The sequence below is a fragment of the Dermacentor andersoni genome, chromosome 1 (genome assembly GCF_023375885.2).
Source record: "Dermacentor andersoni chromosome 1, qqDerAnde1_hic_scaffold, whole genome shotgun sequence".
NCBI classification, from domain to species: domain Eukaryota; kingdom Metazoa; phylum Arthropoda; class Arachnida; order Ixodida; family Ixodidae; genus Dermacentor; species Dermacentor andersoni.
This window is the reverse complement of record NC_092814.1, coordinates 120,538,545-120,550,880: the sequence shown is the minus strand read 5'-3', so window position 1 is coordinate 120,550,880 and position 12,336 is coordinate 120,538,545. Positions and strand designations below refer to the sequence as shown.

Sequence of the window (12,336 nt, the reverse complement as noted above, 5' to 3'; positions counted from 1 at the left end):
CGCTTCCGCAAACGGCACTAACGAGTAGTGTTAAAGAAGCGGCGATGCTCTACAATAATGAGTTCCGGTTAAGAGAGTGATGTGGGATGCCTTTGGAATCTTTTTTAAAGCTCTGGTTGTTTTACCTAGAGAATACCTTTGTAAAATGAGATGATTCTATATATGTACAGAAATCGGGAGTTTGCAATGGCTCAAAAGTTGCGCCGGTTCTAAGTGATTCGTACCTAAGTTGCGTCAATAGAAAGCTACAAAGTCATCTAAAGGAATTGGCAGCCCGTACCTTTCGATACGTAGATGATTACCTGGTATTTTGTTCATGCGATAACTACACCAAGAAAGCCACGGATATTTTAAAGTTTTCAGGGAATGTGGTGGGGGTCTTGGTTTTACGCTTGAGCTTACTCAGAACAATAAATTACAGTTATTAGATTGGTGCTTCACCTTCCAACAGGAACATTTCTGTTGGTACTATTCGCCAAAGGAAAGAAAAAAAAATATCACTGCTTGAATTTTCTTCTTGCCATTCCAAACTTGTAAAACAGGGGATAGCTTACTCAGCTCTTAGGTCTGCCATTGCTAAGTCGTGTCCACACAGAATTTTTCGCAACAGATAGATAGGCTAGAGAAGGCTGGCTATCCTGCTCATTTGTTATCACTAACCTGTGAAAAGCTTTCAAAATGGGTAAAAAGTGCTGCAAAAAAAAAACAAGAAAAACAGAAAAATGAAAAAAGGTTGGCTGTGATTCCCTATGTACACAGGCTGTCACACGGTTTACGAAATGTGGCCAGTAGCTACGCCGTCCATATGTTTTTTTGGCCCCTTGCAAATTGTCAATGATGTGTCCTATTATAAATAGGAACCTTGAGCAGGGGGGCAGAAAAAGAAAAAATGATTGCAGCGTTAGGCATGTGTTCTCTTTTTTACCTTGTAACACTGGTATAGTTTATCACATTCTACTCAAGTGCAGGAAGGCTTATACTGGACAGAGCGGCAGGTGGCTCAATATCAGACTAAAAGAACATAAACAATTACCTAACAACCCTAACGCTTCCCACTAGCGTCGCATTGTTTTAATTGTGGTTCTAAACCTTTGTCTGAGGACACAAAAGTCCTTTCAAGAAGAAAATGCTAAACTACACGCCAAATAATTGAGGCATTTCACATTAAAAGATTAGGAGAGACTTGTTTTAGCCAAGCATCGATATCACTGTTAGAAAGTTAATTTCAGTATCTTCTCAGCACGTGTGTCAATCGCAAGTGCCTTTTCTTGGTTGGTTTTTATGGTTTCCCTATCTTCTGATATGTGTAACTGATGGTCTTCAGACCTTATCATGCTTGTCTGCTACAGTTTTTGCAATCATTTATATACATTTTGATTGTTTCAATAAAGATTTAGTTGAGAGTTGGCACAAATCCAGTCTTCTTCTAGTCTTCGTCTGTCACTTCGGGCTACAAACCAAGAATATGTTACCGTACCAACTCACCTACCTAACTGTCCATCCTTTTGCATTAATGCAACCGCTGGCGGCCGACTGTGAGCACTTTTATTCAGTCATTCTTGTTGCTTCGTTGTCCTTGTCACTTGACAAATTTGCCTCATCTGCGTTCTCACAAAGCTGGTTGTCCTCCGTGCCTTCTATTAATTAGGTTATGGGCGGAGACTAATGCTACGCCCCACAAAATGAGGTGTGTAACATTATTGAAGCTTTATCTATATTCGCACAATTTTTCTGGCACAAGAACTAGCTGGTGCAACAGTGAAAAGCCCAATATTCACTGAGATTGCATAAATTTTCACTAATAATCCACTGCTCCTTCATTAACAGGAAACATTACAAGTTGGGAACGATGTCAATGTCTTAATTGATCTAAACATGTTGAATACCACTTACAAAAATCAAGTGCTGGTGTTCTCCTGACGACGTCTCAGGTGCATAGGAGTTAACTCGCCCCAAGGGTCCCACCACGACAAACCTGTAGTCTGGAGAACTAGCCAGTGTGATAAGTACCTGAAAAAAAAAAAAAAAAAAGGTTGAGGTTTAAGTTAAGAACTATGGGAAATGAATTGAAAAAAGGTTTACTCCTTTTTTTACTCCATAACAAATTAACAAGAAAAGGGTATAGACGTTTCGCCACCTATGCAGGTGGCATCTTCAGTACACACTGACACAATTGAGGGGAGGTCCAGTCTATTCGTCCCACACGTCCTTGTAAATGTCCGTAAGCTCACTGCTATAGCATTAAGTAGCCTCTGCTCCCTGTCATAGAGACCGCTGCCACATGGAGAACAAATTTCGACTTGCAAAGAAAGAGGCACTTCCAACTTGTCGCCTAGCTGTTGCAGCACCTCCTGCAAAATTACTTTGCACTTTACATTTTCCATAAACATATCACTGCAGAGGAGCATTATTTACACTGAAAATCCGCTAAATCCACCAAAATTACAACTCAATGATCATCGACTGATATCATACACTAACACAAAAAAACTTGCCTCAGTTTCGTATAGTCTGTAGTTGAAGACGGTGACACGTATACCTAGCTGCTCTCCAAGGCGAATCTTTGATGGCATTTCCACATTCATGTAAAATGGCTTAGCACTTGAAAACTAGAAGAAAAAAAAAAAGAAAAAAAGGATAGACAATTGAACTCGTATGTCTCATGATACCTAAAACATGTTGATCCTTTTATATGTAACTCACTTCAATGCTGTTAGACAAAATCCCAAAGCCACTGGACTCGTCCATTCCAAATGCACTAATCATCCATTCTGTTGGCACATCTGGCACAGGTATGTTGAAGATGTAATAACCCAAGGGCCTGAAAGCGAGTTAAAAAGGAACTTATCACATTCAAGAGGCAATGAATAGGGCATATGTCTTTTGTATGCACTATAAGATGCATACAATAACAGGGAATACTGTGCTGGGTGATTCCATAACAGATCGAACATGCATATCTTTTTGATATATATATTATATATATATATATATATATTTTATATGTTGTTTAGGCATATTCAAACTGCTCGGCACCGCAAATTTTATTCCCGAAAAGCATTCCCAGCAGGCCAAAAGAATATTTGAAGGTGGTGGCACAGGCGCCCTGCCCTGCTACTGCTTACTGCAATATTTTCCGCCTTGACGGCCGAATTCAATCCTAGCTAAAAAGTTGTGTCCAAAACTTTTTTGCTCATTTTGGTATGCTTTACTACATTTTTCATGCATTGTTTCATGCGTTGTTTATGTTGTCTACAAAAGAAAAGAACATTTATAAATTACAAACATGGCTGAAATGAGAAATGTTTTGCAACTTTGGTGCACCTTGCGCATTTTCTATGTGACACAGAAACTTGAAAGCAGCCTCAAATATAGAATTTTGCTTGAGCAACAATCCTGCAAGATATTGTGTTCCTGTAAATAACACAAGAAATAAATGGTTAAATAAACACGTTTTTCCCAATAAGCTCGTTTCCAAAAAAAATAAAATAAAATAATCTTCAGTCTCAATTAAAAAACAAATTTTTGGATGAGAGTGCACTTATATCAGGCAAAACATTAGTGTGATATTATGTTTCCTAAAGCCAAAACAAAATACACTATACTGATGGGCGACTTCAATGCCAGGGTAGGCAAGAAGCATGCTGGAGACAAGTCAGTGGGGGAATATGGCATAGGCTCTAGGAATAGCAGGGGAGGGTTATTAGTAGAGTTTGCAGAACAGAATAATATGCGGATAATTAACACCTTCTTCCGCAAGCGGGATAGTCGAAAGTGGACGTGGAGAAGCCCGAATGGCGAGACTAGAAATGAAATTGACTTTATACTCTGCACTGACCCCAGCATCATACAAGATATGGACATGCACGGCAAGGTGCACTGCAGTGACCATAGTATGGTAAGAACTCAAATTAGCCTAGACTTGAGGAGGGAACGGGAGAAACTGGTACATAAGAAGCCGATCAATGAGTTAGAGGTAAGAGGGAAAATAGAGGAATTCCGGATCAAGCTACAGAACAGCTATTCGGCTATTCGCCGGAAGAAGTAAAGAAAGCCTTGGGAGCTATGCAAAGGAGGAAGGCAGCTGAGGAGGATCAGGTAACAGCAGATTTGTTGAAGGATGGTGGGCAGATTGTTCTAGAAAAACTGGCCACCCTGTATATGCGATGCCTATGACCTCATGCCTCATGCCAATGCCTCATGACCTCGAGCGTACCGGAATCTTGGAAGAACGCTAACCTAGTCTTAATCCATAAGAAAAGGGACGCCAAAGACTTGAAAAATAATAGACCGATCAGCTTACTGTCCGTTGCCTACAAAGTATTCACTAAGGTAATCGCAAATAGAATCAGGAACACCTTAGACTTCTGTCAACCAAAGGACCAGGCAGGATTCTGTAAAGGCTACTCAACAATAGACCATATTCACACTATCAATCAGGTTATAGTGAAATGTGCGGAATATAACCAACCCTTATATATAGCTTTCATTGATTACAAGAAAGCGTTTGATTCAGTCAAAACCTCAGCAGTCATGGAGGCATTACAGAATCATGGTGTAGACGAGCCGTATGTAAAAGTACTGAAAAATATCTACAGCGGCTCCACAGCCACCGTAGTCCTCCATAAAGAAAGCAACAAAATCCCAATAAAGAAAGGCGTCAGGCAGGGAGATACGATCTCCCCAATGCTATTCACAGCGTGTTTACAGGAGGTATTCAGAGACCTGGATTGGGAAGAATTGGGGATAAGAGTAAATGGAGAATACCTTAGTAACTTGCGCTTCGCTGATGATATTGCCTTGCTTAGTAACTCAGGGGACCAATTGCAATGCATGCTCACTGACCTGGAGAGGCGAAGCAGAAGGGTGGGTCTAAAAATTAATCTGCAGAAAACTAAACTAATGTTTAACAGTCTCGGAAGAGAACAGCAATTTACAATAGGTAGCGAGGCACTGAAAGCGGTAAGGGAATACATCTACTTAGGACAGGTAGTGACCGCGGATCCGGATCATGAGACTGAAATAATCATAAGAATAAGAATTGGCTGGGGTGCATTTGGCAGGCATTCTCAGATCATGAACAACGGGTTGCCATTATCCCTCAAGAGAAAAGTGTATAACAGCTGTGTCTTACCAGTACTCATCTACGGGGCAGAAACATGGAGGCTTACTAAAAGGGCTCTACTTAAACTGAGGACGATGCAACGAGCTATGGAAAGAAGAATGATGGGTGTAACGTTAAGGTATAAGAAAAGAGCAGATTGGGTGAGGGAACAAACGCGAGTTAATGACATTTTAGTTGAAATCAAGAAAAAGAAATGGGCATGGGCAGGACATATAATGAGGAGGGAAGATAAGCGATGGTCATTAAGGGTTATGGACTGGATTCCAAGGGAAGGGAAGCGTAGCAGGGGCCAGCAGAAAGTTAGGTGGGCGGATGAGAAGTTTGCAGGAACAACATGGCCAGAAATGGCCAGTTGGAGAAGTATGGGAGAGGCCTTTGCCCTGCAGTGGGCGTAACAAGGCTGATGATGATGATGATGTTTCCTAATTTGCTTTATTCACAAAATATAAGCCAAAGTGGCCGATGTTCAGCGTGCTGCTTCCAGTGCCTTTGCTGGCTGTCTATCAGTTTGCACTGTATGTAAATCTACAGTTCTCATTTCTTTGCAGCATAAGAACTTAGCTCTGGTAGCTTGTTTTCAACAAAAATATATTCTAAGACTATATTTGTGTTTAGCAGAATGCGTTGTTGGGCAAGTTGGTTCATTCTATTTGGAAAGATTGGTTGCGCTTTCTAGACGATCACAAGGAAGCCTGTCCTGTCTTCTTCCTTGTGATCGTCTAGAAAGCGCAACCAATCTTTCCAAATATACTTGTGTTGCGTGTGTGTACATTGCTGCCTTATGAAGTGCTGCGTACCAGTTTGCAGCCTACAACCGACATATCGTGTTTGCATGAATATAACGCCAGTTTTTTTCCATATTTGTGGCCTCGGAACATGCCTCATGCTACAGTCCGAGTTGTGACAGGATTATAACACATTTTTTTCTTCTTCTTCTTTCCCTAGCGCTGGCTCTACAGCTCCCTCAAAAGCATGAGAGGTGATAGTCTCCATTGTACGTTTTGTACCTTCTTTGTTCTTCTGATTTCTAATTAGAATGCTGTTAAAGCCACATTAGTGTCTTTACAGCGTAATATTCCCCACGGGCTCCGTACTTCAACTAGCTTGATTAGCCATCAATAAGACGTACAAGAAAAGAGCTCATGGCTTGAGCAAGACAATCGGTGCTGCTGTATAGGTGTGTCAAGCGAGTGGTCTTTGAAGTCACGTGGTGCATCACCGTGCGCACAGTAAGCGATAGCCTTTGCAGTGTTCAGTTGTGTCACGGGCATTTTCGAAGAGCTGCCTGTCCAATAACTTTGGTGCAATTGAAGAGTATGCTATTGTCATCAACAGTCACAAAGAGGTCAGCAGTGACAAATAATTGTGCATGCACTCATCCTCCTACTTTATATTGAGATGGCAGTTAGCAATAACGATAAATAAAGCCCTGTGGCCATCCACTTTCATGTGTCATTTCCAATTTCTTTGAGATATCACTTACCATTATAGTCTCAATATCTTTTCTTCCTTTTCTAAAAGCCCGAAAGTCCCCCCTAGGTTATATTTGTGGTCGCATTATTTACGTGCAAATAAAGTACATACCCTGTGGGCATCGCACTTGCACGTTCGTTATTCACTTGTGAACTGGATGCACGACACCATGAGTACATATTTTGGCTGATTTGACGAAAACACGCCTGGTGCACCCGGATATTAAAGCACCTGTAAGTGGTGCCAAGGTAGGGCTTGGCTAATCCAAGACTGACTGAGTGGTTCCATAATTACATAATCAAAAGGCACTCCTGGAGGTCACAGGTGCTACCTTGCTGCCGGCATCCCCTCCCCGTCTCCCAGATGCAATGGGTGCTGGAACCTTCTTTGGCACCACCACGTGCAATGTGCATTTTGCGTAAGTAAATTAAAAAAAAAATTATTTATGTCATTTCCCGAGCCGTTTTCTGCGTCGTTCACAGATAATGTTTTCCTTTTTATCTCGAACTTTACTTCTGTGTTTCAGCTGTCCAAAAAAGTACAGTGCGGCTTGACTGAGCCAAAAGCTGCTGAAGATGCCTCATTTTTTATGTTTTGTGAGCACCTTGCTAATGCACTTTCCCATGCCGAGAACAGCAGCGGTTGCTGGTGGTGCCAGGCGGACTTTGTCCTTCGATAACGAGCGTGACCTGAACAATTTTTCACAGTGAAATGCTTTAGATGGCCTTGTTTATAAAACACGAAACCATGAGACATTCTGGAGCTTTAGCCACAACAGTGACACAGAAAAGGTAACAGAAAGAGTGTGACGCTGTTCAGTATAAATGTTTTGACTTAGGCTAGCTGTTCACTACACGCAATGCATGCGGCTCATAGCTTGGTTTGAGTGTTCCGTGCCGATTATCTGTGCATTCACAAGAAGAAGATTGCTAAAAAAAAAGAAGAAAAAAACAATTTTCATTGCATGGAAGTTTTGGATGTTGCCGCCCTACAGAAGCGACTGCCAAAAGCTGAGGACATTTGAAACAACGACGAGGTCTGCCAGCACTGCATCACGCACCTCAAATAATATTTTCAGCTTCGTGCAGTTTGAATGTTCCTACATACCATATAAAAAAATCGGACAATAATTTCAGACACTCAAACCTTTCACCACACAATTTTCCGGACATTTTACCCCTAACCACAGGTCTGAAGTGGTATCCATCGCCACCATTTTGATTATCTTGCAGCCCCAACTCCTGCAAGCTGATCCGTTAGCCGTAGCCAGCCATAGCACCGTGGCCACCGCATTGTATTGAAACCTCAAACCAGCACTCTTGCACGCCAAACCATTGGCAGCCGTAGCTATGGCCATAGCCTTTTGTGTTTATCAACATGTTTGGTTAGCTTTGTGATAGGTGGTGCGATCGTGTCATGCTGCTTTGCGCTCTCTTTGACATTCTCTAAGAAGCTTCCCACTGTTTGGTGCTGTGCTGTTCCTCGAGCAGATTCACTGCTGACAGCGATGGTGGTGACTACGCCTTTGTCATCTTTGCCCATGGCTCCAACTCACCAAAGCCCTGTCGTAGGCTGACAATCATCAAGCAAGTTGAAAGCAGACGGTCACAAGCTGATGCAAACGGTTTTGGATTTCATGAAAAACAAGTTGAAGAACTTGGATGTAGCCGGAAAGTCAACCGGGGCTCAAAAAAAGAATGCGAGTCAGGATGCCTACCTGAAGCTTGAGGATGCACTCCTCATGTGGCTAAATGCTTTGTTCGCAAAGCAATTTTGAGCTATGATGAAACTGGATTGTTCTACAAAATGCTCTTAGAGAAAGCGCATGCATTTTCTGGTGACCCCTGCCATGGCAGCAAACGCAGCAAAGAGCAAGAGCGGCTGACCATTCTTGCTGGCAGCAGCATTTCAGGCAGCGAGAAGCTTCTGATGCTTGTCATAGGGAAATTGGAAGAATCCAAGGTGTTTTAAGGGGGCAACCCTACCTGTGCAGTATGAGGCCAACAAGAAGGCCTGGATAACACAGCAGTTATTCAAAGTGTACATTTGCAAGTTGGACAGAAGGTTCGAACAGCAGAATCGAAAAGTTCTGCTGTTTGTGGACAACTGTGCTGTACATGGCCACATCAAAGACCTAAACGGCTGTACAGATGGAATTTCTGGCGCCAAACACCACAGCAATCCTGAAGCTGATGCGCCAAGGCATCACACGCAAACTGAAGCTTCTGCACAGGTCATGCTTGCCTAGTCACATGGTGCTATGCTGAGACACGGCCGGTCTCGACGCGCGCGCGCTCTCTCCTTTTACGGCCTGTGCAAGAGGGGCCGCTGCTACCTACCGCCGCAACTCTCCGGGGGCGCTGCGAGCCAACCCTCTCCGCTCGAGGGTAGCTGCAGAAATGTTCGCACGAGCATCACGGCGCGCGCTGGTTCGGGCACCTTGCACGGGTTTCTGAACGGCTGCTCCCAGCGTTGAACAAGAACTTGACAACCGTATCTTCTGCAGCCAACGCTATAAGCATGCTAAGCCGGAAACTAGTAAATGGAGCTGAAAACATTAAAGTTAGCATGCAGAATTAATGATGGTGTATAGCATTAGCATGCATGGGTGGATCATTTGTGACTGCCAAATGTAGCAGTAAAGCAAGATACTTTAGTAAGAAACCAGGGTTAAGGAACATTTATTTTAATCTTAAAAGCCAGCACATACTCTGGCGGTACTTTAATATGTATTATAACAATAACATTTGCAACTCGATAACATTCGAGTTGGTCTGCTGAATCTCTTCTCATCGCGCAAAACACACAAGGTGCTACAGATGCTTTTTCCTTTGAAACTGTGACAACCTTGCACATACTTAAGAAAACTGACAGCAGTAACAAGCATTGCTTGTAATAAACTGTACAACATTCTCGTGCGACTCACAGTTCCGAGGCACGTCGTTCATAGCCTGAAATGTTTCCGCGTTGGTTTGTGGATGAAACCAGACGGCTTGTCATTTTGGTCCGTTAATTTCTTTGCATAGTTGACCAGAAGAATTCGGAGAAACTTTTCTGAGATAAGATGTGCTAAGCGTTTGTTGTGACTCCTGTCAACACCCTCCGGGCAGCATAGGAGGGGTGAGTCTTCTAGATGCGGCTCAACGATAAGCAGCAATGCTTCGAGAATCTTTGAACTTGGAAGTTCTTTGACTGCCTTTTCAAAAAAGGTCGAAATCTTTTCCAGGAGAGCAAGAAACTCCGGCTTTGGATAGTGGAGTTCACCTTTTTCTTGTGCACGCAGAAGTTTGTACAGAGGACTGCTTGTCTTGTTCGTCGTCACAAGCATGACGCAAGCGTCACACCCAAGATCGCTGATAAGCTTGGCAATATAGCCACCTACATACACCAAGCCTGAGTATGCAACAGACGGAGGCGGAGCTGGTGAATGTGCTCGCAGACCTTCCAGTTCTTGAACTAGATCTTGAGAAACAGAAGTGGCCGTTTCTTCAACGTCGTCACCTTGTATGGTGGCTTCTTTCGATGGCAGTGCTTTTTCCTTTACAATGTGATCCAAAGCTACGGAAACGGCTCTTGCGTCCAGCGCGTCGTTACCTCCGCACATAAACCGTAGTTTTCCGAATAATGCCTCGATAGGATCACTGTTGAATTTCCTAGTCAAAACGTAGTTGATCCCTCTTCTCAGCAGAAATTGGGTTACCTCCACTGTTGACCTTGTGCAAAAAAGTAGGGCGCTGTGTGTTTCTTCTGTGAAGCTCCCAACGCCACCTGTGATGGAACAGTCTTGAATCGTCTTCACGTAGGTGCAAAATTCATTTTGCAGCCACAGGAGTCGGTCATCATTTTCTCTGGAAATGGGCGTTTTGCAATCGCTTCCCTTGTACATTGTGTCATGAATGTCGGACCACTTCTTCATCACTTTCATGAAGTTGATCGTAGATGTTGCATCCTTGAAAGCAAAGAGGGCAGAGTTGGCTCGAGAGTTCTGCTGTAGATGTTCCAGCGCTGCAATGACCTGAGGTGAAAACACCTGCACGGCGCGTAGCATGTTCATTTTCTCAAGGTTCGACGGATATACATGTTTTCTTGTCAGATTTCTGGCCAACTTTATGGTCATTTCCTTCTGGTGCTCGTATAGTTTTTGCACTAATGTGCCACTGATGATGCCAGTGCCATCTGTGAGCTCACGTTCCAAAAACTGACTGCGAACATTTTTGAAAACGTGGCAAGGATCAAAGCTTAAAAAAATTACTCTTTCATGGTCATGAGGATGCTTTACGACAGTTGACAATGACCCATTCCCCATGAGCTTAAACATCGTTCTATTCGCAGAGTAGTTATCAGTAACAATACGAATGACTACAAAGCCGCATTCCTCAACTGCAGAGATGACGTCTCTTGTCCAGGCATACAAATCTCTACCGCTGAGCTGCTTTGTAAAGTAATACGAACATGGGATCTTGTACGAGCTGGACACTCCTTGGAGTACGAAACATAAGACACGGTTAGCAAGTATTTCGCTCTTGCTGCATGGCGCACCGTTTTCTGGCTTGTCTTTTATTCCAAATACTACGTCGGACTTGCGATCATATATGCACTTCGGCTTTATAGCAGCTTCATCTATTATTAATGAAGCCATATGCTGTTTGTGGCTGAGAAGGGAAGCCTCGTGTACCAACCTCTCCCTTATGGCGCTACTCATTCCAGAAGAAGTTGGGCTAGGTCCGACAAAGCGCTGCAGTGTGCACTTGTGTGGCAGTGTGAGCAGTTCAGTTCGGGCATGATCATAGCCTTTTGGTGAAAGAAAGCGCCATATGACGCACTCTCTGATTACTTCTTCAGGGTAACACTGGGATTTCTTCTTGTAGCCGTCAATTTGGTGAAGCAGAAAGACAGCTTTTTTCTCTCCGTTTTCGGCGTCCGCAGCAATATTTTTCAACGATGAGTAGCGCTTGTCGTCACGATATGAAGAGATCACCTTTGTCTGTGCTTCTAGTTGCTGCTGTGCTTTCGAACACTTGGAGCGGTAATACGTTACCTGTGAACGAAGCCTTGCCGCGATTAATCGGCTACGACTTGACTGCTGCGCATCGTACGTGTTTGCTGTTTGCGTGCATGTACTAGCTTTCTGCTCGGTTTCATGCTCCATCGACTCTAAAACTGCATTGTCGCGATCTTCTGGCTCTGCTTTTCGTTTTTCTCGCTTCCTAGGAGGAGCAGTGTCTCGGACTTTTGGGGTCCTACGTGGTTTCTTCGCACTGGGTGCTAAGTAAGATGGATAGCCTTCAAATACGGTTGGAACCGCACCGGGAACCAGTTTTCTTATTTTGCAATCACTGACATAGTCAGTCACCAAAAAGTGCCTACTACATACTGTTGTAGATGGCGATTTGTCATTAATGACGAGATTTTCCCGAGAAATGTTTCTTTGCCACTTGGCGCACAGTTCCTGATCAGCTGGAAACTGGTGAAACGACACACCGGGAGTCTTTCCGGACCGCGACTGACAAAACGGCACACAGCAGTACACCATAGCGACGATCTTGACATGCGAAACTTCACAAGTCTGTGACGCGAGTATCCATGAAAAGTCAGATGCACAAACTTACTGCGAAACTTCACCTTGTCGGCAAGGCGAGCGAAGCATGCGGCAGGCGTGTAGATAGGTAACTTCACAGGACAAACCTTTCACTCACGCGTTTCAACACAGTGAAGGGAACCAGCACATGAAAAAACCT

The 12,336-nt window shown here is 43.5% G+C and overlaps 1 protein-coding gene across 1 annotated transcript in view; it reads right to left on the bottom strand.

Moving 5' to 3' along the window:
* Positions 1-12,336, bottom strand: part of Mcr (macroglobulin complement-related) — a 169,903-nt gene that overhangs the window by 19,637 nt on the left and 137,930 nt on the right. The window contains exons 20-22 of the mRNA XM_050193713.2: positions 2,704-2,821; positions 2,496-2,609; positions 1,894-2,010 (exon numbers count right to left, since the gene is read on the bottom strand). Coding sequence (XP_050049670.2) covers positions 1,894-2,010; positions 2,496-2,609; positions 2,704-2,821 — 349 coding nt within the window. The remainder of the gene's footprint in view (positions 1-1,893; positions 2,011-2,495; positions 2,610-2,703; positions 2,822-12,336) is intronic.